Source organism: Seriola dumerili, unplaced genomic scaffold, assembly GCF_002260705.1.
Source record: "Seriola dumerili isolate Sdu_G_001 unplaced genomic scaffold, Sdu_1.0 BDQW01000226.1, whole genome shotgun sequence".
Lineage (NCBI taxonomy): Eukaryota > Metazoa > Chordata > Actinopteri > Carangiformes > Carangidae > Seriola > Seriola dumerili.
The window spans coordinates 2463761-2491755 of record NW_019174481.1 but is presented as its reverse complement, the minus strand read 5'-3'; the positions used below and the strand labels follow the sequence as shown (position 1 = coordinate 2491755).

General features: G+C 40.8%; 2 protein-coding genes across 2 annotated transcripts; both read right to left on the bottom strand.

The window, feature by feature from the left end:
* Positions 1-10966: 10966 nt before the first annotated feature.
* On the bottom strand, positions 10967-15171 carry LOC111228908 (V-type proton ATPase subunit d 1-like). Its single transcript, XM_022755020.1, has 8 exons — positions 15051-15171; positions 14232-14403; positions 13670-13848; positions 12612-12691; positions 12298-12375; positions 12032-12208; positions 11846-11923; positions 10967-11140 (listed from the first exon to the last, which is right to left on the bottom strand). The coding sequence occupies exons 1-8, from the start codon at positions 15169-15171 to the stop codon at positions 10967-10969; spliced, it is 1059 nt and encodes a 352-aa protein (XP_022610741.1).
* Positions 15172-20316: 5145 nt separating this feature from the next.
* LOC111229047 (agouti-signaling protein-like) lies at positions 20317-27758 on the bottom strand. The gene is made up of 3 exons (XM_022755205.1): positions 27650-27758; positions 21084-21157; positions 20317-20484 (listed from the first exon to the last, which is right to left on the bottom strand). The coding sequence occupies exons 1-3, from the start codon at positions 27756-27758 to the stop codon at positions 20317-20319; spliced, it is 351 nt and encodes a 116-aa protein (XP_022610926.1).
* Positions 27759-27995: the final 237 nt, after the last annotated feature.

Sequence of the window (27995 nt, the reverse complement as noted above, 5' to 3'; positions counted from 1 at the left end):
TCACTGATCAGCAGATGTTACCATTTGACTTTTGCCTCAGCTTTCCATATGACAAAGTAAAAGCAATGGATAAATGTAGCTCTCAGTTTTCTCTTGCAAAACATTTTTTATTCTCGTGATGGTGATGCTTATACCTGTCTAATCCTACCTGCAGGTCCTCTGCGGAGTGCCTCAGTAGATGTTCACTGTCAAGACTGGAGGGTCCGGGTGGTGGGGGACGTAGGAGGCTGGAGGGCACATGGAGGGTCCAAGGAGGCCAGAGTTACACTTAAACATACCGTACAGGGGCGAATGAGTCCTACTTTACAGGTAAAGGTTCGCCGGCACTCAAAATTTCCAGAAACTTTGTTCTTCTGTGCTAACAACCTCTGTGACTGCTGATACAGCTGGAAGCCTGGGGAAGACTCACCGAGTCACAGCTGAGGTGCTCCATGGCTGTGAACCCTGAACTCAGCTCATCACTTGCACTCATCATCCAGGGACACCATCTGCCTCATAGGTACACACACACACACACCTGTCAGCCATACAGGACCATTGTTTATAAGTGAAATCTGAAAATTAAACAAATATAAAATACCAAGCCGTGCCTTCTGTCAATCAAACACATGCACACACACACACACACACACACTCTTTAAGTGATAGATGTTCTTTTGTCCAGCAAGGACCTGATGGTGAAGGTAGTCCAGAATATCCCCGAGATGCTGATCTACCTGCCTTCACACCTGAATGTCCGCTCACAGGTGGGTTGTTATTCTCAAAGCCACTGTTATTTCATCATACAGCATCTGAATGAAGAATGAAGCAACATGTTCTGTAAAACCTGTGCACAAGGTGTGAGTAACACTGTCCTGATCCCCTCCTGGAATTACACTCGCTATGCTATCATTTTGGGGTTTTTTTATATTCATTTGTAAAGCAGTTATTCTTTGGTGTCGTACCCCTGCACTCCGTTTGTCTATATTTTACATAACTGATCCCAGACAACTCTTTAGAATGAAAAGAAACATGTTTACTGTCTGTATTTTAAGGAGTATATAAACAAATTAAGACTAATTAGACTACTTTAAAATAATAACAACCCCACCCACACACACACACACACACACACACACACACACACACACACACACACACACACACACACACACACACAAAACAAAAACGTTGCAGGCCCGCGTGATGCTCTGAATGCTTTTCCTCAGCAGGGCAAAACACAGACACATGTCCCAATCCGACGAGAAACAGCTCGACGGCGACGGAGTCCCGCTCGGGACACACACCTACAGCTTTCAACACGATCAACCATGACGTCCTCTGTCCTTATAGACTGTAGTTTTGGCACAACCACACTCAAAGTGCATTGTCCGATCAGCAGTGTTGTCCTCTGACTTTGCCGGTTGTAAACTTTAGCATAGACACACTACATGAGTCCTGCCCGGTTAGTAATGGCGTCCTCTGGTCCAGCTGCACGCCGCCTTCAGTTTCGCGCAGACACACTCGCACAACATCTTACTGGATTCAACCGTGATTAAGCAAAACCATGGCTGTCTACTGCTACACTTTCCTTCTGTTTACAGACACTTTCACCTGCTGTTTTTACCTAGTTTCGTCTTCTCTCTGTCGTTACGGTTTGTTTTGTTTGTTTCCGTCCCGCCCTCTACCACACCTGTGACCAGCTCCACAGGTGACACAGACTGATGGCAGCGAAAACTAATCAGAGTAACTGAAACTAAAGACACGAGATGTTTTGTTTTTTTTCTTTTAGTTTACTAAAGTTTGCTGCTTATATTGTTTAGAACTGTTATTTTAACAACTTGTTTAACTATTTACATCATATCTTGCTGATGGCTACTTTATCTTATGGTTATCTTTATCTTTTATTAAACTAAATTATTCTCTTTAACTTTATTGGGAACTGACATGTTTTAATCCTTTACTCTTACACCGAGGGCTACATTGGCATGACATGTCACCATCTCTCTCCAGCTGAACCAGTCTCAGTCCAGTGTGTCGGGCTTGTTGGAGGTGTTGTCAGGCAGGAGGAGGCTGTGGGCTCTCGGGGAACTGGCAGCCATCGAGAGCGGATACAGACAGGCTCTGGAGCTCAAACACTCGTACCCACAGGTATTTCTTGGCAACATTGCTCTGTAATTCTCTTGTCAACAAACAAAAATTGACATGTTCTCTCCTCTGCCGTACCCACCGGTACAGTAGATTTCCTCTGATCCTTGACCAAACTTTAATAGACATTTTTGTCCGTCCACACCCTGACCATAGCTGAAGCCGCTCCCCAGGACAGTAGCAGTGAGGACAGTGTATGAAGCCAGGAGCTGGAGCTACCAAGTTCAACATGGAGCTGTGTGGGGCAATCAGGAGTTCAGCCTGTCTGGTCTGTACTCTGCTCCTCCAGCACTGGAGATGGGGAACCAGACCCTGAAGGGTAAACCACTGCAGACCAACTCTGCAGAACCACACAACAATCACTGAGACCTCAGATATGAGCCGGCCACAGATTGTTGATGTCTTAAACTTGTCCTTGATCTTAGTTCAGATCAGCTGCGTTCCTCGCTGGACCAGTTTGGAGGTGACACTGGAGCGTTCCCTACAGGGCCGACTAGACAGTTTATCACTGGGCTGGACGAGGCATGGACGACTGGAGCAGGTCAGACTGTACAAAGTGTGTCATGACCCTGAAAACCTAAATGTTGTTGCTCACGAGCGGAGGTTGCTGCTGGGATGTTAGTGACTTTTCAACAGTAGAAACGCAGCTGCAATGATTTAAATACCCAGACTCTTTCATGCAAACACATCTTTAGCCTGTTTATGAAAAATCCAAGAGTGTTTTTTAAATGGCAAGTGTTTGGATTTTTGTTTTGCTCTCTGTGGCCATGAAGTGTGTGTTGTTCACCTGAAGGTCAGAGCTCTCAGCTCCTGGAGTCGGTCGGAGGAGATGAACGAGACCAGGCTGGAGCTGAAACAGCCGTTCTCCTCCGCACTCAGCCGCCTGTCCCTTCACACACACAGCTCACAGAGGGAGCGACACAGCAGCCACCAGGTACATGAGGATGTTTGCACTTTCATTTTTTTACCTCAGCACGTCACTTAACCGAGAAATGGAGCTCAGCACTTGAAACAGCCGCCACAGTTTTGTATAAAGATGATCTATTGTGACCCTGATTCTATTAACTCAAGTGGAGCAGGTCACTGTGTCTCTTCTAATATTAAAACCTCTTTGTCAAACAAAGTTCCTCAGTACAAGCCAATACAACCTAAACATAGTCTTTAAGTATTCATTATTTGGAACGTTTTATACATCTGCTCACTGTAATACGATATTAGTTACCATGCATAATGTTGTTTACTTAAATTAAACTACATTGTAATGTGTAATTTAAGTACTTAGTGAAACGTCACATTGTTTTACTTAGAAATACATTTAAATGATGAATAAATGTCAATCAATCAATCAATCAATCAATGATCCATTGCCCTTTAATAGACAGTGATTACAGATCCACTCACAAAAAAGAGCTTCATACTTTTGCCTCTTTAGGAGTAAAAGATATCCCTGACGTGCATGGTGCTTATCACCACACCTGTCCACCATTTAAAATGTTTTATCTAATGGATCAGGACAACAGACAAAGATGATAATTCAGTTCAAGCATTTTAGAGGGAAAATAATAGATATGTGAATTATTTTTTGAGTTTAACTATGTGTTTTTGTTTTTGATTTTTTTTTCTTTGCATGCAGACCCATCTGTCATGGGACAGTGCCGTCCCCGTCAATGTCTCCCTCAGCCTGAACAAACAGTGGCAGACCAACTCCAGCAGGGGGCAGGCATGTGCTCTGTTCTCCACACAGCAGGTTGGTGGATCCCCTACACTTCCAGAACTCTTGGTGGATGCTAATGGACATTTATGCATAGTATGCAATTATGGATCATCAAAACTTCTTGATACTTTGTGTGTGTGTGTGTGTGTGTGTGTGTGGTTGTGTGTGTGTGTGTGTGTGTATGTGTGTGTGTGTGTGTAGATGGCAGTGTCCTCTGTTAAAGGTTGTGTGTCAGTAGGTCAGGAGGGAAACTCATATTCACAAAATGCAGAATTGAGATGGGACAACAGGAGCGTCAAGCAAGGCATGAAGTACCAGGTGCGCCGCTTCAAACTGGATGAACATGTCTGATAGTGAATGGCTGGTGTGAAAATAGTCTCAGTTTTGTGTCCGTGTTGTTTCCAGAAGGGTCCGCGGGGAATGCACAGCCTTCAGGTTAATGTTGGGTTGGACAAAGTGTCTCCTGCACCCTGTCCCTCACACACAATGCTGGCCAAAGTCCAAACCAACCTCAGGGATAATTTGGAGCACACGGTGCTGCTGGGCCTCTGCCCCCCCCAGCCTGTGAGTCCACACACATTCATGAAACCTGATAATGTGTAGTAACAATGAGTGATGGATCTCGCTGCTTGTCTTAATGCATTCTCGGAGAGTTTCCAACTTGAAAGAGTGATTTGATGAAACCTACCTAAAAAAATATAACATCACATGTCTCTGTGCGTATCTCAGACTCTCTCGTGGTCAGGATCCCACAGAGTGAACTCAGGAGAGGAGCTGTTTCACACACAGTCTCGCCTGTCTGTGACAGGACACCCGTTCCACTGCAGCCTCACCCTCGCCCTCACCAACTCCTCCACTGCTCAGGGCACCAACGTGTCTCTGTTCTCTGAGGTAAACAACTGGAACAACTAGAATCATCGACAATAATGTGTCTCCATAACATTGGTCAAACAGGGAACATCATGTCACTCCTCTTTTATTGGGCACAATGCCTTTATTACATTGCTGCTCTCACTTTATTGTGATATAATACTCTCTGTTTGTGCATTTCTTTCTTTGGGAGGACTGATTTAAGTTTTAAACCTGGTGAATGAGGATGTTTTTGTGAAGACATTTTAGTCTATTTTCCCTTCTTCAAAGGTGAATGTTAGGATTATGTTAGGGCAGGGATTCGGGATGTGCATGTGGTTAATTTAAAGGAACAGTTTGACATTTTGGGAAAAATATGCTTGTTTGCTTTCTCGCCGAGCGGTAACGGAGACTGGGATTGACTTTATACATTTCATAAAAACGAGTGTATACACTTCACAGTCTCGGATAGGGAACTGGAGCGTGGAAGTGGGGGGCAGTGCGCTGTCTTGGCCCCGGGGCTCTGGTCTCCAGGTGCAGGCCAGACTGGACCGCAGAGAAAGGATGTGGCTGAACGGGACGATAGAGGGACGATGTCTTCAGACCACAGCAGGTTATGCGAACGGTAAATACAAAATAATATAGAATATAATCATTTTTGCAAAAACACCAAAAAACAAGAAGACTATGATTATGAAGAATTCATTCGTTTCACGTCCAGGTCCAGGCCTCTGTGAGGACCTCACTGTGGTGGCGTGTGTGGGAACAAATCGCAGTTTGATGCTGGATGTGCAGAAAAGAGACAGCAGCAGCATATCTGCCACTTTGGGCAGCGTGTCTGTGGGAACGGCCAATCAGAGGCTGACGCTGAGAGCAAGTGGCTGTTTGGAGAGTCTAACTGCAGTGGAGGTATCACCAATGTAAACAAGGAGCTACAGTAGCTACAGTGCAGTATGACGCCTTTAAATCCTGTATCTTGTTGTTTTCACAGACACGGATTCTCCACCTGAGCTCTCGGATACGGAATAAACTGCTGGAGAGAATCAAGACGTTACAGCATCTCCTCACTGAATTCAGACGACAGGTAACCACAACAAAACACAACAACTGTAGGATTAACTTCCTGTCAACAAATGCATGTGGTGTGCAGTTTTCAGTGTGGTGACTGTCTCTCTTCACGACCACCTCTTCAGTCCAGAGACAGTGAGCTGCTCCAGGAGCTGAGCGCTGTGCCCCTTCATGTTTCCCAGCAAGTCGAGGCTCTGCTGGGGCAAAGAGACAGAGGTCTGTTGGCTCCGTGGCAGAACAGCCCCCTCCGTCGCACCGTGACCGACAGCCTGCCGCGCCTCCTGAGTCTGCTGCAGCACGCCTCGCTGCTGGGACAACAGGAACTGAGGCGTGAGTTAAGGAGGTCCACGTTTGGTGCTGTTGAAAAAATCTTTATTGTACAGACAAGTACATTAAAGTACGGGAGCTGCAATGCAGTGATGGCGTACTGTAGATGTGCGTTCACAGTAAATGTAGTTGCTGTAAATATAGACATATTCAGGGCAGTACAGTTGATCCCTGCCTTTCCTCACAGGCACGAATCCAATTCTCTGAATCATAAAGTAATCCTCTTTTCCTTTACTTGGTTATCTGAGGCATGAAAAACATCTCACATCATTCATTGTCTTTTTTTCTCACATGATCATGGAATGTTTGTGTTGCCAGGATCCACCGACCTGTCCTCACTTTTTTTTTTTGTAACCTTAGTGACGTAAAAGAAAGAAAAAAAAAAGATTTATTGCTGTTGCTCATTTTCAGTCTCTCTGGATGCCTGAAGTCTTTAAAAGCATAAGTCAAACCCTGATGTTGTTCTGTGCTCTGGCTTCAGGGCCCCTGGCCACTCTGGCAGGAGTGTACCAGGACGTGAACGGCCAGAGGCTGGAGGCGCTGTGGAGGGAGGCGGTCTCGTTGTGGACTGACAGGCTGGTGGAGGTCCTGCCCGCTCTGCTGGGGAACCCTCAGCTGAGACCGCTGGCTCAGGCCGGCGTCGCCACACTCAGCGTTGCCCTGGATGTGGTGAGCAACCTGCACAATGGTGTCTTAAGTTTTATATCGGTCATTTCTGTTTGGGTCATTTAGATCATTTTGTGGATATTTGTTAGAGTGTGTGCACGTCTGATTCTGTGTCAGATTCTGTGAACAGTCACACAAGTGTCCCACTTACGACTGTGTTATTAGACCATCCTGATCATCTGTTGTTATATCGTGGTTTGTGATATGAGCTCATATCCTGGATTTAAGAAACACGGATGTCCTCGAAACAGGATACTGTTGCATTTAAACACTTTATCCAGGTTTCTGCCATGTTTGCTGGTGCGTCATCAACTCAAATTATGTGGTAATAGTCACTAAAACAGAAACTAATGATGAACTTGTAAAATATAATTATATCTGGCAGAGTGGATGGAGAAGCAAAATGTTGAGGTAACACACACATTTGCTGGATGTGAAAAAGTGAAAGACAAACCTGCTCTAATGTTAGAATCTTAACATTAGTGCAGGTTGAATTTAATCATAACCCAAATATGATCAAATGTAGGGTTAAACTTAAAATACTTAAATGCTTGTAAACGTTGTCATGAATGTGTGTTAAATGCTGATGTTTTGTGTGAATCAGGCAGGACAGCATACCTACCACTGGGTAGAGACCAGGTTGGCCACGGTTCTGTCTGGACTCAGGAAACAACTGGCCTCTGTCTACAAATTCTCCCCCAGGTATCGTGCATGTCTGAGACTTACATGAAGAAAGGCGTCCTACACCCGTAAAACTCCCATAAAATGATTTCAACAGGTCAGACAGGGGAAAAATTCCTCATTGTGTTGTAGTATGACAATCATACCCAGGAAGACCTAATGGCAAAAAAATGCCTGGGTAAAAACTGAGATAAATTTCGTTTAAATGTTTGTTTGGTTTTTTTTAGATGTATAGGTCACATAACTGTAAATAACAGTTCGTTATTTCAGTTTGAATTTGACTCTAACTAAACTGAAATATAATCATTCAGAGGCTCCTGAAACAAAAGTGCTGTGTCAGCTGTGCAACAGTCAACAAGTGATGCAGAGATATTTATATATAGATATTCATTTGTTTGCATTTGTTGTTAAATTACAAAATGTTGAGCCAGAGCAAACTGTAAGAAAAAGATCCTACGTCAGATATTTTGAGCAGAATCTTCTCGGTTTTTCCAGCGAGTGCTCAGTGGCGTTGTCGGTGCCGCTGCCTCCGCTCCCCCGCTCGAAGGTGGCCGAGGCCGGACTGGTGGAGATCCTCCTGGAGGAGTGGCTCCTGAGGCCCCTGCAGACCCTCGCCTCCATCAGACCCACTGCTGAACTTTACCGCCTGAAGAGGAAGATCATGGACAGCCCGTTCAGACGTAAAACAAACTCACACTCGTGTTTGTTTTTCAACAATATACACATAAGATATTTGACATGTCCATTATTTCCTGAAAACTTTCTGGGAAGATTCATGAAAAGTCATTTGGTTCCAATTACTGGGAAAATATTATAATAACTTCAGTTATTTGGAATTAGTCAGAGCTTAGTTTAGTTGTGCTGAGCTCATAAGCAATTATTGACTTCCAGAGGAATTGGCTGTGTACTGAATAAAAGACAGTTTCACTTTTCACTTTGATTGGAATAATTAACTCATTGTGACTTATTAATAAATTATAACAATTAAACAATGTTTCAATTTTGTACCAAATCTGGGAAACTTCCTAGAAATTAATCAGTAAATTACAAACCTGTAAAACAAAGCGTTACCCAGGCTTCATTAAAAACCCGCTGTCTTAAATTTCTAACATGCAAATGATGCATTTAAAGTCTCTTGAAGTTCTCTCTCTTCATTTTTGTCTCTCTCCAAAAGACCGAGCTCTGCTGGTTGCGGATCAGTTTGTAGTGACGTTTGATGGCCACCTGTACGAGCTTCCAGGCTCATGTCCACTGCTGCTCGCCCAGGACGTCAGCACCGACCCTTCATTCACGCTGCTGCTCGGTTCAGGCTTCCTCCTGATGGAAATGAATGACAGCACCATCAACATTCAGCACAGTGGACAGGTATATGCTAATGCTGCTGAGAAAACTTGGTTCAGTAAATACCAAAAACATGAAATATGAGAGCTGAATGTTGGAGTCTCCAGCTATCTGGTATTTTGAAATGTGTCTTTGATTTCCTGCATGTGTGAGAAAAACTATTCTGGGCTTTTAACAGGTTTATTTCAAGGTGTTCGATTTTTTTTTAATTTTTTTTTTTTATGAGAGGATTTAAAGCAAAACATTTAATAAAAAAGATGTTTGTGTCACAGGTGAAAGCCAACTGCAACGACGCTGTAACACACACATTTCACAGTGACAGTGGAGTGGCTGTCAGAAGAGGGTCAAACATTGTGCAGGTGTCCAATCAGAACGGAGTATCAGTATCATGTGACCTGTCGATTGAAGTGTGCAGCTTCACCCTGGATGGATGGTTACATGGTAGGAGAGCTATGGCTGTGCCGATATTACAAATACAAAGAAACAGGTCCGACTCTGGTACATGTACATGTTATTTTTCCACAGGCACGTCCACTGGTCTGTTAGGGACTAATGACAATGAAGCAGGGAACGATTTTCCATTGCCTGGTGGATCTCAAGCTGAAAACCTGGACAGATTTTTCTACAGCTGGCAGGTAGGAGAAGTTAGAGGAGAAACTCCAGATTCTTGCATCTCTAAAAATGTCGGCACATTCATATTTGATGGAGCTCCGTTGACGTGAAAGTCTCCAGTTCTCATCTTGTGTGTCTTCAGATGAAACCGGAGTGTATCAGGCTGCCAGCTACTGCAGCCACAAGCCCTGTGAGCTGTGACTATCTGTTCTCTTCCCCTGATTCTCCACTGAGTTCCTGTTTCAGGGTGGTGAGTAGAACAACACATCTGACATGCATGAGCAATTTCGTACCTAGAATGATCTGAGATTAAAGAACATGAAATCATTTGTGGCTTTGATCACTGTCTGGTGACGTAGATTGTACATTGACATAAGACACTGTGAAAACTCGTCTGGCGCCCACCACTCATCCCTGACCTTTCTTAACTTTTAATGGATTTCTTTGCCAAGATAAGACACTGTTAGAATAAACATGACCATATGCACTTTTCATCAACTTTGAGATAGATGAAGCAAAAAATTCTTCCAAAAAGAAATATTGCAAAATTCCAATAAAACCAATATGATGTTTTTTTTTAAAGTTTTAATATTATCTACAGTTGTTGGAAAGCAATATTTTTCTGACCTGACCATGAACTTAAAGATGTGGCATGAAGGAAACCGAGTTGAGGACTTGGTATCTGTCAGGCAAAACAAATGTGTTCTCGTTTCCAGTCCCATACACGGTGCCGTTTGTGACCGATTGTCAGCTTCATGTTTAACAGCAGTGTGTCCGTGTCATCAGGTGGATCCTGCTCAGTTCTTGTCGGTGTGTAAGTTGAGCTCCTCCGGAGCCCCCTGCAGATTAGCATCGGCTTTTGTTCGTCTCTGCCAGCAGAATTACATATCACTGGAGGTCCCCTACCAGTGCTGTAAGTAAGACCATCACACAACCAGGATGTGCATGACTGGACCCATGCTGGGTCAAGCAAGCAGGCAATACTATAACACTGTGCTGTCATGGTGTGGCAGATGTTTTACATTTCTCAGTGCAAAAAAAAAAAAAAAAAAAAAAGGATTTGACCTATTTTTAACTTCTTGTTTTTCTTTTTTGTTTCAGTGAAAGTATGAAGGAAGGACGAGCTTTTGAAAAGCAGAGATGAGTGATGTACGACCCTGTTAGCTGCTAAAACAGACACATTTACACTCTTATACCACTGGTTGTACTACATTAATTATATGCATACATTTTTTATTACATTTTGTACCCTATTGTATAGTTATACAATATTATACCTCCTGTAATGTACACTCTTGTTTGGCAGTAATGTGAATGTGGACATACTAACTATAGCAAGTATTAATTATTATTATGAATCACAAGGCCTCTGTTTTGTATTTTCTGTGGTCTGTAGTGCAAACACTGAAGATATTTGTGACTGACTTTAGTGCAACCACAGTAACTAATCCTCACAACCAAACTTTGACCATAAAGAGATCAACAAATATTTTTATACAGTTTGATTAAGTGCATTTATTACATTGTTGTACACTACGTATGTGAAATATATGTTTGTTTGTATTTCTCTTCATCGCTCAGTTAATTTGTTCCCTGGAAGATGGGTATGTAGTTGTGTATCTTGGACTTCTGTCTCTGTGTGACACACTCAGCGATCCAGACAATGTTGCGACTCTCCTGCTCCTTCAGTTTGATGTAGGAGTAAAATACTCCGAAGTGGAACTGCTGCAGGAAAGCAAGTGCGTTGAGCTTCACCTGAGGAAAGAGTTGAAGCCGCTCTGAGAGACAGAAACACAGCTTTATATCCATGAAGTTTACAACTGAAAACAAGTTAAGGATGTGATTTTCCTATAGTAGCAGTAGTCAAGGTTATTGCAGGCCCTTTATTTGATAGCGGGTGTAGGAGGATACGAACATTTGAGGGGAGAGCTAGAGGCACTTGGTGCATACTGTCTGTCCCTGGGACAGAAGTCAAGGAAGACTCTCACTGTGAGTTAGGTAAGACATGAGATTATGTTTAGGTTTAAGTATCCAACACATGTATGTGAGAGATATGGAATTGCCTTATTTGGGAACATAGCTGGCAAGAGGCGAGCTTGAGCCAGCCACATGAGAAACTGTGTTTATACACATGCTTTACAGAGACAGCTTATGATTTGGGATGGCATTACACTAGTTGACCTGATAATGTTTGTTAGCCTTGGTGTGCATCAACCTGCAATAAATACTTATGCTTAACACACTGGGTGTCTCACAAGATTTTCATCACAGTCCCTCTCCGATGTAGTGTCTTCGGTGAAGAAGTAGCGCTGCTCAGAGGGCGTGTTATAACCTCTTGCATTGTACATGCAACAATGGCTGAAGCTCTTGGCAAGGGTATTAAGTTAACAGATGTTAATGCTAACATTGGCTATGTGGCAAGAGTAAAACTTACAAATAGCTCCTTTAAATTTATATTACCTCTTGTTCAAAGAATCTGTCCTCCAGAGTCTTAAAATCTGATCCCGGCTCAGGGTCATCAAAAATGATTTTATAGTCCTGCAGGGAGGTTTAGGTTAAGGTTACTCACATGTCTGACTTGAATTAAGTGCAGCAACAACAACAGAGCACTCATTAGGGAATCCTGAGAGATGAGCAGAGACTCACTGGATAACAGTCGGCCACAGCTTTGACCTGCTCGTGGTCCTCTGCCCTGGCCAGCAGTTGCAGGCCTTCGGGGTAAAGTTTGCCACAGGACGGATACAGAGCACTTCTATCTGCACCACTGAGATCTGTCCCGAAAGAGTTCACTGTGATGATGAAGGCCCGCCTGTCTGCCTCAAACTGCAGCACACACATGGAGCATTTTTAGCAAAAACAAATCTTTAACTTTATGACGTGATGACTTCATGCAGTGGAAACTATCACAGTACCTCCAGGACAGGACACATGATATCCTTTGTGGCACCCCCGATGTTCTTGCAGAAAGAGTGAAAACACTCTAAATAAGCCTTAAAAAAAAAACACTTAAAGGTCAGACCTTATATCATGAATGACATAATGTGTCTGCTGGCAGGTGAGAACTTTGACCTCCATCACAAACAGAACCTTAAACTTTTAGTACACATTGTAAAATTTGTCTTTGAGGGTTGTCAAACATGACAGTATTAAAACCCTCCACACACACACACACACACACACACAGTTAGTTATAGTAGTCAGTGGTCTTAAATCACCCTGTAGTCACCTTATACAATTTGTTTCTCAGGATCTCAGCCTCCATTTCATCCAGGTTGGACTCAGATACAGCATCCTGGAAAAACTGAGCTACAAAACAACACAGTGGTCATCAGTTTGATCGGTAGCCTGTATCATATACTACTTTTTTATTTACAGTAGTAGAATTTAATCAATATGGAAGCCAATTTCTGACAACAAAAGAAAAAAAAACAGGTGAAAAGTTAGAGATGATAAAAATACAAATGGTAATTCAAAATTATGACTAACTAAAGGCCTGGTTACACCAGCTGTTCAAGCAGCTTTGCAGAAAATTTCACTGCGAAATCAAGTAATTTCAATGGAATAGATACGGTTAGTGGATTTGAACATGTGGGCAAAGTAAATTTGAGCACATTATTTTCATAATGTGCTCACTTGTAATGAACTATGACCTGCAAATTCACATGATTTACACAAAGCGGTCTTTTCACTGCTGACCATTGGGAGAACAGGGCCCAAAACGGAGAAAGCTAGCACAGTCTGTTAGCTGTGTTGCTAACAGAGTTATCATGCTCGTTAGCTCAGAGAACGATTTTCCTATTTCAGTGACTCTTTACTTAATGAAACGGGGGAACAGAGAACAGGATGCCAGGAGGAGAGTGAACAGGACAGAAGAAAGCAAAGGAACTTGGACAGCTTGATACTGACTTGTGCTAACTCAACTGGCTAGCATGTTTAGCAGTTACCTCGCCATTTACGGTAGTTTACGAACAAGGCCTATAATGTCACCAAGAACATATTTTGTGAAGACACACTGATGAATTCGTGTCACCTTCTAACGTGACCAGATGGGAAGTCAGAATTTTGACATTGAAGTTATGATCGTAATAATTTTTAATTCTTTCAAAGCATAAATTGGCTTCCATATTTCCACATCTCCAATCTGTTCCCACTGTAAAATGGTGATCGTTTTATCTCCACTGACTCACAACGACTCTGTGACTGAAAGCGTATTTAATACTAAAATCAATACTTCATATATTTTTATCACCTTTGGGAATAAAACTGATCATTTGATGAGTCTACCTAGCGGTGTGTCCACCAGGATGGCCGAATAGAGTTCAGTTGGGGTGCGAGCGATGCCCACCGCTGCCATTTGGTCGAAAGCTCCCAGTGGGTGACAGCGCGGGAGGAGCTCTGCCACATCTCTCTGTTTCAGGGCCCCGGTGATCAGCATCACCACATTGTCGATCATGTAGCTGTAGCTATGGCAACACAGAGAACACAGTAAACGGAAGTACCTTTATTTGTCTGCGTGGCATTTTCTGTTATACAGCCCTCTTAATAGAGACACATTTGCTTTCTGATACACCTTTATTTTTAGAGATTATGAAACTGGGAGCATATTCAGTTGGTTTAGTGAGAATTGTTTTCTTTCAATTTCATGGCCTTGAGTGCTTTTCATCGGTCTCAAGATAATGCTATTCAGAACAGTATAAAAAGGAGCATCATCAAAATTGATCTACCTAAACCAGAGAATAGTGTATGGATAGAAAACCACAGGACATAAATAAGTAATGTGCTTATTTGCTTTCTCCTGTGACCTTGGTATTATTCATGATGAACCACATGCAGTGTTAAAGCATACGTTATATAGTCGAGGAAGGTGGAGAGCGGAGGCAGGGCGTTGGAGCGCAGGCAGCTGAATTCAGTCACCAGGTTCTCCCTCAGCTTGTTGTCCACCAGAGACACAGTCAGGTCCTCTTCAGACGAGGACAGCAGTTTACCGTAGTCTGTGCTCTGCAGGTGCAGCTTCATGTCTGAGGAGAGGAAAGGAAGGTGGAAGTACCTCAGGGTTTTGTGCTGGACTTCCTTTTTGTTTTGGCTCGACTTGTGTTCAGATCACAAGTAATTCTGCCCTAAAATCTGTTTTTCCACAGCGGCTTCTTGTCAGGTTGCAGTTACAAATCAGGAGGAGATGAATCATAATTCACAGTAATACACACATGGCTATTTTTGACCTTAGTTCAACTTGTTAAATACATTACAGCTGATGTTATCAATAATCAGTCAATTATATACACAAACACATGTAGAGTATGTTTTTCAGAAGACTCCTCCCAAAACCGTGAGTCTCTGTGTGGACATATTAAAATGAATGCTGTGTGGGAGTATAAGGTATCTTAAACATATTGAAAACTAACATCTCATTGCTCTTTCTGTCTCTCTCAGAAAGGAATGCCTGCCTGGAAAGAAAATTCAGATGTGCTCCTTGATAAATGAGATCCATATGAAGAAACTGGGTAGATAAGGTGCTCCCTGTCAGCACTCAACTTTTGAGACACTCAAACACATATGCACGAGAATATAAAAAAAAAAAAAAAAGAAAGGCATAGTTAAAAAGTATTTGTATATTACATTCCTGGGGAAGTTTAATTCAAATGCATCCGAAGCACAATTTTCTTACCTTCGAGTGTGTCACACTGGGCCAGATTGTTATAGTCAATCTGAGACAGAATTCCAGCCTTCATCCCTCGAACCAGACCCTCCAGATAGCCATGATCCACGTTGAAACTGAGCTCTGCCATGATGCCAAATGACTTATTAAAAAGCCAGGCTGCTGTTTAAGTGATGTTTAGATGTTTCTCTTTGGGGTTTATTTTTAAAGCAACTTCTGCATTATTCCCCACTGACTAACATCCATGCAGTTATTTTCCCTTCCTCTTTGACACCAAGAAATTCCATAGCTGTCCTAAAAGCGTTTGCTGTCTCACTTCCTGCTCTTGAATATGTCGGTCTGTCTATACAGTTAAATTGCTTACATTTATTTAGTGTACCCAGAGTAAGACGTATCTCTTTTCAAAACGCTGTGTGACTGTTATATAAATGAAAGACCATGATGCTCTTTGGCTGGACATTATGCAGGAGAAAAGGGAATTAAGCTAAATAATCACGCACGCAAATCAGCTTCCATCCTCAAGCGCGCACAGTGTTTATTTTCAATCAGTCAGTGAGTCTGTGTTTAATCAGGCAGCACATCAGGCAGAAGACACATCAGATGGTTTGTGGAGGAAGCAGATAACAAGTTTGCCATTTGTCGTGTTCCTATCATACCTCCATATCATACCTTTCCACATATCCTCCTCCCCACATGCATGTTTTTCATTTAAACTTCCCATATTTTGAAGTTTAAAATTTTACACTTTATAAGATATATTTGTGATTTACTTTTACATCTCTCTCACGCTTCTATCTCTCTGGAGCTCTAGCAAGAAGAAGGCGTTTGGTGTTGGTGGTCACTGAGCCTCTCTTCTGATTGGTTGACTGTTTTCTGAGTGACACCAGGTCATGAAAACCACAGGTAACAGTTCGTAGTGTACTGTAGCTTGGTAAAACTCACCGGTGAAAATGAGCCAAACAGGTGGTCAAATTCAGACTGAAATGCTCCAGTATTTTAGACAAACATCCAAACACAACGCACCCAGCACTTGCTGGTTAGTAAGTGTTTGTTGTGGGCATGGCTGAGGGCTCATTTTAAGGCACAGCTACAGACTGTTTGCATTTCTCCGTGGACTGAGCGCTTTGATACTTTCAGTCTTTATATAGAACCTAGATCTGCTTTACAATCTCAAAACACATGGAAATCTCATCGTCTACAATATGTGTTCGGCCCCATGAACTCTGACGCAGCTCCTTCATGTTCATTGCTTTAGAGGACATACTGTAACTGCGCAATGCAAAATAAACATACATGTGATGATGATTTATGAAATGGATTATCGATCAAAACGTAGCAGCTCATCAGATGTGGCTCTCTGCACCTTCCATTAGAAGAGGAGCAGACAGTGTTCCAGACAAGGTAATACACCAATTGCAACGCAGATTGTCTGGATAAGATTTAAGAGATGCAAAACTTGGAATTCACTCAGGCTACATCAACATGTGTCTATGCATGTTTCTTTTGGATACACACTTGGCCCCCCTCCACATGTGCTTAATGTTCATTATCTCTCTGCTTTCCACAAAATCATCCCGGAAATACAAAGCAGGTTTAGTCCCTGTTTATCCACTAGATAGCTGCCAGCAAACCTTTTCGAAATGACTACTTCTTTTCTTGTTTTGTTTTGATCCTGTGTCTCATATTTCCCAAATGAAGCAGGGTTTCCTCCCATAAATCCACATATTAGTAATGCTGCATTTAAATGTTTAACCCGTGTGTTGCAGACAGGGTAAAATGACCCATCACTATGTTTACCAGCAGAGGAAAACCTTTTTTCAACTTGAAATTTGATGACTTTTCCTAGAGTGACCCCAACATTAGAAAAACTAACATACCGCATAAGCTCCCTCTCCCATAATACTACATATATTTCATTTTTACTGTTCCTTTTTTGGTGACAAGATTGGTCTTGACAAAAGTGAAATACTATCCCTTTAATGAGTTTCCCCTTAGGTGGTCACCCAGTGGGTTTACATACCTAGAGATTAGTGGACAAGGATTATATGTAATTTACGTAAAATCAAACTGTTGAGTTTGTTGCAGAGAGTGGAGGGTGACTTGTATAAGTGGATGAGCCTCCCTCTTATTTCATTAGGCTAAATTAATGATTTTTTATTTCTCCTCTGGACAAACTGATCAGATAAATCCCTGAGGGTTCCTTTAGACCAAATTACCCTTGATAATTGAAAAGAAGGATTGTCGGATGGGTTATTACTGTTATGTTATAGTATTGTTTAGAAGCACAAGCTAGATTTTTGGTTCATTTGCTCCCCAACCTAAAGGCCAGAGATGAATGAGAACTGTTTGATATTTTATATAAAGGAGAAAGTCCATCAGAACTATTAACCCTTTCATTGTTCACTCAGTCCAGACTTCAAAATACATAAAACGTTTGGGTGCAAGATGGTTTTCAGTCACTCCACAGTTTCAGGAATCACTCGCTTGGAGCATTGTTATATGGATGACATTTTTATGTCCTTCCAACAACTAAAACAGAAATATCAACTACCTTTTTTTAAATACTTACATTTAAGAAATTTTATAAGGGTTAACCTTGGAGGACAGTGAAAACACACACACCGAACATCTTTTTCAGGACGGTCAAACAACGGTTCTAATGTCTTTCAACTATCTCTAAGGTTTTTGAAGACGTGTTACCTTTCCATCCTCCCATCACACGTCCATGAACGTTCTTCCTGTCGATCACCTGTTTTCACTTGTAATCACCTATAGCTTCCCCTCCCACTCACACACCTGTTCCCAGTCGCCTCAATATCATTATTTAAACCAACCTACCTCGCTCTCTCGCTCTTCGTAGGATCATCGTTTTTTGTTTTTGTTCACAGTACCTAGTGTTTGCTTTGAGTTTGTTCCTAGATCCCCCCCCCCCCTCCGTTTTGCTGGACTTTTGATGTCTGCCTTTGGAGGCCTCCGATTCTGCCCCTTGTCTGCCTCACCTTCCCGTAAGCCTTGTTTTTTTCATTCTGCGAATACATTTCTGAACTGTTTAAGCTCTGTCTTCGAGTCTGTATTTGGGTTTTCTCTTTGCTTGTGCTGTTTCTAGCAAACTACAAGGTTTTGGCAGGGATCTGTGATGCTTTATCCAGAATTCATGGAGTTACTTTCCCAGGATCCCGATGCCTTTTGGGCAACCGTTCAAAATATTTGTGGCTCTTAGAAGTGAACAATTGCATACCTCTGGAAAAGATAACTTGCTCACTGAGGACTAAGATAAATCTTTTAAAATATAGCAGCCTTTTATCAACTACATGGAAAATCTCCCATCTCACATGATTGAGTGATTGCTGGCATGGTCTCTCTATTGTGGTTAAAGCTGTGTCTTATTTTATTGTCAATTTATTTTTGTAATACAGTGTGCTTCTGTCTCAGTAGCTGTGCGGTTTGTACACTTAATGAAAAACCAAAATAAATGCTATAAAGGGAAATTAAAAATAGATTAAATTAACTCCCATTTTAGAAAAAAAAGGGTGTGTCTCACTTTTTCAAGTATGCTATGATTTGATAATCGTGAGTAAAGACATGCAAGAGGTGTAAGAGGTTGGAAACTGGTCGGTAGAACATCAAGATATGGGTGGTCTGTGACGGAGAAAAACCAGGGGATGTGGTTTGTGCTTGGTGTGACAGATGGACTAAAGGGCACACTATCATGTGTGACAATTTCTTCACCTCTGAACCTCTTTTTAGAGGAATACCTCCCTGGCCGGCACCTTTTTGTAGACTACAACCACAACAGGGGAGGCGTGGACAGCCTACAGCTGCAGGGGGACGACTGTCCACTGGCCTGTGGTCGTCTTCCATAGCATTGCATAGGAGATACCAATTCTGCTCCCCAAAATACTGTAAAAAAAAAACAAAAAAAAAAAAAAAACACACACACCTGATTGATGTCCTTCACGTTTTTTGTATGTATTTTGTATCTTATTTTAATCTTTATTTATTGTTGTTTTTTTATGGTTCGAAAATGGGGAAAGTATTTTACAGTTGAATTCCTCATTGTACGGAGTATAATATATATCACTGTTGCCACTGTTTCCTTCAATGAAATACATTCAAAACTACTTTTCTGCTACGTACCTCTTACAAAAAAATGAATGTTTACACCCATGCAGGACCTTTAGCAATAACAACAAAGCTCTACACTGGTTAAATGCAGTCTCTCTGCAACTATTCAAAGTTTATCATGAATGACAGGTTATTTCTTCATGGGGGTTTAAAATTCAATTAAGCTGCTTTATTTGAGGGGTTTAGTGAAGGCGGGTGATTTTCAACCCTTAGGACAAGGCGAGTACAGCTTAGACTGCAAACGGATTTAGGATATTTCCACTTAAAAACAAACATGTAAGGAAAAGAACAAATCAAGCATGATATAGGCTTACAGTGTATTTATTCTATAGCAAAAATATAAACTAACTTTACTCATAAATCCACACATGAATAATTGGTAATTCCTCATTTGGAATCCCAGATCATCTCTTCTCCAAGGCATGGTTTACAAAGGAACAGAAATCTGTTTGGTTTTTTTTGGTTTTTTTAACCGTTAATGTTCCAATGTAAATCCATTTATTGGCGTCCAAACACGTTTAACATGACAGGAGAAGCAGAAACGAAAGATATTCAAAAGCAGCAATAGTGCGGGAAATACCGGAGGAACAACACACAGTTAACATGTCATTGTATACATACATGAAAAGCAGATGTCACTCATCCTTTTGTTATACTGACATACTTTATGTTGGGTATTTGGATATTCTGGGAACATTTCTGTGGGTACTTTCTTTTTCACATTCATGTCTCGGATGACTGAGGACAGAAAAGCACTGACTGTCATCACATGGCTTCATTCTCTCATTCACATCTGTCCTTCCTTCACAGAAGTGTGGAAACCATTGACAATGGAAAGAAATTTCACTTTTCACCCCAGACTGGTTCATGGTTTTCCAAATACTTCTATTTCACACTGAACTGAGACAATATTCTCTCAACTACACCTACGCTGTAAAAGGCCAGAGACCAGCATATGTGAATACTGCTGTGTGTGTATATGCTTATCACTGTATTTATCCAGGTGCCAGAGTGTGTCTGTGTGTGTGTGTGTGTGTGTGTGTGTGTGTGTGTGTGTGTGTGTGTGTGTGCGTGCATGCGTGTGTGTGTGCTTGTATGTATGTGTGTGTGTGTGTGTGTGTGTGTGTGTGTGTGTGTGTGTGCGCTCCACTTATGTCTTCTTTAAGCACAGGTGGTTCATCCTCCAGCAATGACAAATGGTGTTGAAGAGTCGACAGCGGCAGGAGGCGCAGGGGTCGCAGCACGGCACGCGAGAGGAGCAGTTCTCCATCAGGCGGCCGCAGCGACGTGAAGGGGTCATAAGGTCTGTCTTGTGTTTCTGAAACAACACCAACAAACACAGTAGTTACAGGAAATTTCTCACAACAAAATGGAAAAGGAAGTAAAACCTCTGTTGACCCTGTGACTCGTTGCTGCAGAAAAGCACCGTTTAAACACAAAGAGCTAAACTTTAAAGCTGCTCTAATCTCAATTTTTAAATACTCAATGGGTCAAATTATAATGTGTAATGTGGAAGGGGTTGCTCATAGAGAAGAGCCCACAAACAATTCTCCCAACTTTTCAGTTCCCCTAAGCTCTATGGAGAGTTTTAGTGTGTTTCAGCTCATTGTTTTGGTTTTACATCCTACAACTTCAATGTTTTGGTTTACTCACCGCCTAGCTGGTGAGCATAGTGAAGCATTTAGCTGCTAAAGAGCCAGATATTGCCCTTAAGAGTTGGTAGAGACAAAAACTGAGATTAAACAGAGTGAAGACTGCAAATACAGGTGTCAGATCTGTTGGGGACTTCAAACATAGCCCTTTTCTCACACCTTTCATTTCAAGGCTTCAGAATCACAACTTACTGAAACATGAATGAAAATACAGCGGCCTTATATGTTGTACAAAGGCAGTTTAAGAAGAACAAAGAAAACTTACAGGAATGTGACTTTCCTGTGATGGAGAAATCTTTCGCCGTGCAAATAGCGGTCTGGTCTTTGCTTGGCTCCAAACTAGAGTTGGAAATAATAGAAGAATCATTGTTTTTTCTTAATAAACATGTTCCTTCTTATTACAATGATCTCTGTGCTTTTTTCAGTGCAGGTCAATCCAGTTTCTCTGGCCAGGAATAAAAACCCTAACTACAGTCTCTAGAGACCTATATTCTTATTTCACATGATGGGGAAACAACAATGCAACTTCTGCTTTATTTTCCCCTCTTTGTTCTATCAGGTCAACACTAGATTGTGAACAGGTTCTCAGAAGAGAAGTAAACGCACAATAAATGTTATAAGACTTAATCACAGATGGGTGTTCTCAGTCTGCCCGGGGACATCTTCCAGTCAGACAGTGGATTGCCAGCTAATTGCTGGTGGAAAACTATCCCATACACATTAGCAGAAACTTGATTTTGGTAGAGGTGCAGTAGATGCACATTTTCCTACAAACAAGGCAAGAAAATGCAGCCCTAAATACTTGACAATTTAGGTGCCCCTCCATGCAGAGGCCTTATTCAGAGAGAACAATTACTCGTCGTCAGGTGGGTTTGTAGGGCCTCCTCTCAGAAGGAACTTAAGAGTCTCTGCTTTCATGGTTTCCAGGAAAGAAATGTTTCCAAATGTTTTGGTTATCTCCATCCTTATGCAACTACTGGAAAGAGTTTTCACTTAATCAAATATTACTAGAGAAACAGTTGCACTAAATGTGTTTACTGTTTTCTTTGGGGTCCCTTCATCCTCCCTTTCTGCATCATTTGTCACCCTTTTGGCCTGACAACTGGAAGCCTACATCTCCTTCCTCTCATCTTTTCTGGATAACAGACAGTCTTTGTTTTCTTTAGGAGGAATTGGGCTCACATTAAAGGGCTTGTCTAATAGGTTTTTCACTATGTTAAAAGGTTTAAATTTCCACTTGATAGCTCTGCTGTTTCAGTTTGGGATGATGTTTTGTAGGACTGTAAAATTCTTTTAACACAACTTTCTACTGACATACATTTTTTTTTAAGCGATATTCATGGCATATCACTCTGTCGATGACAATGTCAGTCTGTTGGTTGATTGGTCTTCCACTTTTGGACTGAAATAATTCTGCAACTACGATTGCCATTACATTCGACGTCTCCAGAGGATGAATGCTGCTGTCCTTGGTGATCCTCTGACTTGTTGTCTTGCTCCACCATGTTTTGGGGTATTTGCTGAAAAGACTTTCATCTCCCACGATTGTTATGTCACCTAACAATAAACGTAATTATGGGTCGTAATAAGCTGCTCACACAAATGACCTATGGGGTCATTCTGTACTGAAAGATGGTCTGAAATTGTATTAAATTCTAATTTGTTCAATACTTATGACTAACTAAAACTAATGATTTACCCATCATCCTGAACTGTACTTTGTGTTCGGTGCTAATTAGCAAATTTTAGCAAGCTAAACTAAAATAATGAACATGATAAACATTAGCATGTTAGCATTGTCATTGGGAGCAGGTTAGCATGCTTATGTTAGCATTTGGCTCAATGCACTATTGAGAATGAGTAGCTAGCCTCACAGAGTGGCTAGCATGGCTGTATACTCTTAGCTTAGCGCTATTATTTTTTTCTATTGTTTGTGTATGTGATGTTTGTGGTGTCGTTCTGTTCTTATCTTATGACTGCGTACTTAAAAGTTCTGCATTTCCTTTTGTGTTGTTGTGAAACTAACAAAAATGTGCTTTTTCCAACTACTCAGATGTAGATTTATTGGACTTTAATTGATAATCAACTGGTAATACTATGATAATTGATGAAGTTCATTCTTGACTTTGAGAGAAAAAATGACTGAAAGCCAACTTAATAGCTTTTTCCAGAACTTTTGCTCACATCTCACAGTCTTCCTTAGCGGACAGAATTTGGTCAGTTGACATCACGTGACCAAAAAGTAGAACTTCCATCAGACAAATTCACAAATGAATGTAACTGAATTTCCCTTCTTAGGTCATGTGATTTTAATTGTGCTACTCCTTCCTCTAACGAACATGATAGTAAGTTAATCAAATAGTCATGGTATTTGTCTTTTTAAATAAGTTTTACGATGAACAGTTGACTCATTGATTTATTTTCCTTCACTGTAGTGAAGTAGAAGCATTTCATGGATCTCTAGCTTGAACTGAAGATTGAAAATGATCATGCTAAATTTGTTTTGTTTTGTACATCCAACAGTGTCAAACAGCACCAAGAACAGTATGTGGAACACACTCAGGTGTCCGTAGCCAACGATGCTATTTGCATCCGGGGTGGATATTCAGTCTGGCTACAGACACCTGGGTGTATATAGCACAACAGAAATAAGCACCCAGGAGTCTGTAGCCAACAATGCTATTCACACCTGGGGTGGATATTCAATGCAGCTACTTACACCTAGGTTCTAGGTTCTCCTTGACCATGTGGCAGAAGTTCTGGCAAAGCCTTTCTAATGCATGGTTAACGTTGTCAAAGGGTCTGTTTTATCTCAAACAATGATCTTTTCCGAAACCTAACCAAGTAGTTTTGTTACCTAAACCAAAATGCGACTAAAAACCGAGTACAATAAATTTTAACTAAATTAATTAACCATGCCAAATGTGTACAGGTGGTCATGATTTATTATGATGTTTGCTTTGAAACGTGTTGGTATGCTCTCATAAGCAATGGAGCTGACCAATGTCCAAGGCTGTTGGCAGTGTGATATTTTTTTAGACAGAAATAGTAGCTATGATTGTCAGTGTTCCAATGGAAACCAAAATGATTTGCCTCCACATCTTTGGCCTAGATGTTCTTTGGATCATCCCCAAAACATAGTTCATCAAAGTCAAACACTCACCTCTGACATTGGCATCTTTAAGATCCTCACCCTTATACCTCAATGTGTCTTTTACAACCTAGATACTGCACGCGTCCACAGAGGCAACAAATCAAAAATCCTCCTCCTTGGCTCTGATCATTTTCCTTCTGCCTCGTGATCGATGGTTGTTACACCTACTCTTCCAATCCAGCTCAAGATCTTGGGGCTAATCTTTGGCCAGATGTGTACAATTTATCTGTTACAGTGCAGAAAATACCTTCACTCAACCTGGGGATGTTTGATGCCTCTTCTCCTGCTGATGCTGAGTCCTTCATCCACACTTTGATCTTCCACTTTAAGATATCTTTACTTTTCTACTTGAAATGCAACATTTTCTGTGGAACCACCATCTGTCTTCTCAACAAATTATAATGAAACACTTGTGCTTTTTCCCTCATGTCCTCCCTGTGTTTACACCTTAAAAGCTTCCCTCACTGCATCTTCTGAATTGACATTAATAGATGGATTGGTTTTCTGTCAACCTGAATTGTGTTTTGTGTACTAAAGTAAGAGCTGAATCACACAGTCTGAGATTCAAACTTGCTTAATAACACCTCATAGTCTTGTTTTAGTGATCTATTATGGGTGACCGGGCATTACTGTTGGTTTTGGTCAGAAGTGTGCTCTATTACACTTGTAACCACACCCAGCAGTGATGTCATAGTGTACTGACATCCTCAGTGCACTTATACATCACTACGGCAACTTAAAGCTGCTCGAATTAATATTTTCATCCTATCAATGGATATGTAAAGTGAAAGGAGTGTAGTTTGTAGTGACAAATCCACCACACTACCGTATGCAGTACCGTATGCAGAGATTTTTCAACAGCTTATTGTTTTTATTTTATGGACACAACAATACTGTTTTGGGTCACTGCTTATTATAGCGAAACAAAAAAACTAGAACTAGAGCCTCGTGGTTGTATGCCTCCGCCAACCAGCCAATTTGCAGGAAATATGGTTACAATCTCCCCTTCCTGAGTTAGTGTGTTGAATAATGGCCAGAAGAGTTTTTGCAGAACATTATTATGTCACAATGACCTTTTAACCATTTGGATATGAAATCTCATCACTTAATTTTATTCTTATAGACATTTGAGTTAAATTGTGCCATTATTAGTGTATGAATTTGTGAGTTATGGCTAAAAACATGTTTTGTGAGGTCACAGTGACCTCGACCTTTGACCACTGAAATCTAATAAGTTCATCTTTGAGTCCAAGTGAACATCTGTGTCAAATTTGAACAAATTCCCCCAAGACGTTACTGAGATAACCCATTGACGAGAATGGGACGGACAGATGGACAGACAGACAGATGAACAACCTGAAAACATAATGCAACAACCCTGTCTGTTAGGAGGCAAAAAAATCTGATAAACTCACTGAATGCTACCTGTCAAGCACCAAACATCAGAAATACAACGTTAGTTTGTAGCTGGAGAACTCAGTGGAGCATTGAACAGCTAAAGAGCCAGTTGTTGGTGGAAACAAGAGACAGAACTACAGCAAGAGTGAATATGGGACTTACATTCATTCGAGTGGCCAGAAACAGACCTTAAAATAAATGTGGTAACACTTTATTTGAATGTCTGCCTACAGAGAGTTTACACAGTATTTGAAAACATTTCAAAAGGTTATTAGTTGAGATTCAACAATTCAGATGAACCTAACACTAACCATTGAAGACTTTACTATTTGTTGGCTGAATATGTTGAACATTACTTGAACATTAGAAAGTTCAACAAAGATTAGTGAGAAGTTACAAATACTGTGTAAACTCTCTGTAGATGGATTCCTTTGATGAAGAGGAATACGACAATAATAGGGATCCATTTAAAAATGTATAGTATAGTATAGTATAAGTATATATATTTTACAAAAACTTTGTTTTGCAATATCACAGTAATAGTGCACTTTGTCTGTAAATGTGACCATATTGCCTATATGTTGCTTCTGTACACAACTAGCTAAATTAATTTGTGTATCAATAGTGAAGAACTTTGTTTTACATCATTATTAATGAAAGACATTTTATACTGACGCAAAATTACTGGTAATCTCTGTTAGTGTGTAGTGAGTTGTGAAATGGAAGACAGCGTATCCCCACCCCCCACATTCCTCTTAGACGTACGTGTGAGGGGCATCTGGGGGAAGAGAGGAGAAAGGCAATGAGAACTTTCTTTCAATTAACTTAATTTCTATTTAAATTTTTTTACAGAGATGTTTCACAGCTTCCCGGGCCGAGTGAACCACATGCAGCAGCTCTCAAGCAGCCACACATGGAAATATGGAAATACTGTAAATAATGTTTCTGTTATACATATATATGTGTGTGTGTATTTATAGAATTTCATTTTAGACATTTATTATAGGTCTATCTACTATTTTATTCATATATTCCACTACCTTTGTGAACCTACCACTTTGGTAAACCCATTTTCAAGCACTAAAATATTAAATCCACATGAGTAAACATATTTTCACAAGAGATTTGATGAATTTTAAAAATTGGACTTGAACTTTTCAGTTTTAGGGCCAAATAATCTCTTTACAACTGAGTTTAAAAGTTGAATTTAAGAAGATATGTAAAAATTGAGAAAATGCTCGGAACAAAAACAAATGATTGACAGGTCTTTAGATCCACAATCACAAAATCTAAGTTGTTGAAGTTTCTGACTGTTAAAGGTTTGTTTACAATAACCAGGATTTCAGCAGTTAAACAGGCTTACTATACAATAAAATGTGTTTTTCTATTATTAAGACAAACGTACACGTACACTTGTAATTTCTATGGTCATTAATGATGGATTGGGCCTTTAAGTGTGACACACAGCACACTTCAATTGTCAATTCTTTCATCAAGGTCAACTTTTGAAATGGTATGAAACATAATTTGCCTCACAAACAGACCTCCGGGTGACGTTTCAGCTGTCATAAGATTTGCTTCAAAACATTTGCTTCAAAGAAAAAGGAAAGAAAATCATACCAGATATAAGAGCATTGGTTTAATATGATCATATGTACGGTGACAATGTTTCAAACAGAAGACATTGGATTTTGCAAATGTTTTAAAAAATTTAAATGATCTTTATCATAGTAAGGTTCTGCTGACTCCTGCTGTGATCAAACCCCTACAGATATTTATACAACCTGCAATAAAAGATGGGAACCATAAACATACAGTATTCCCAGCCTTAAGTGTTGATAAATTGAGTTTGACAAGATTAATCGGATTCATAAATGTTTGGGGAATGTTGGACAGATTCATAATCATATTCCAATATATAGGCCTATATTATTAATTTTGATTTTCATAATAATCCTCTTAAATACAAACTGAAAAATGAGCAGGTATGAGCCACCTCTGTCTCTCCTGCGTTAATTGCATTTACTACTTTGTGCAACAAGCCCATGGATACTCTGGTAAATTAAAGACTACGTACATTGTATAAGGGCAATATGAGACACGCAGAATCCACATCAGTCTGTAATAACTAGGCTACATATCATTTCTTATCCAGTCAATCTGTTATAAGCTGCACCATTTCGCTCACGATGTAGCCTTTTTAGAGGCTCACTTCAAAATGAAATCAGCTTGAATGGGTTAGAGAGAGAGAGAGAGAGAGAGAGAGAGAGAAACCTCACCTGTATCATTGTCAGTCTTCCTCACATCTTTCTTTGTGTCCTCTGCCCAGGACAGCGGGAAGACGAGCAGGAAGAAGCACAGTAAGTGTTTGCCAGTGATCTTTCTCATAATGATGAGATCTGTTGATGACACGGTTGAAAAGCAGAAGAAGAAAAGAAAAAAACATCAGTCTCACATTCATTAAAATAAATCCAGGACTATCAGGTGCAATGGTAAAGAAAAAAAAAAAATCCATGAATCCATGACTCACGTAGTTCAGCTCCTGTAAGTCTTCACTTCAGTTGCTTCAAGTTTCCTTCTGGCTGTAAGGAGGCGCCACTGCTTCCAACACAGGGTGGCTGACGA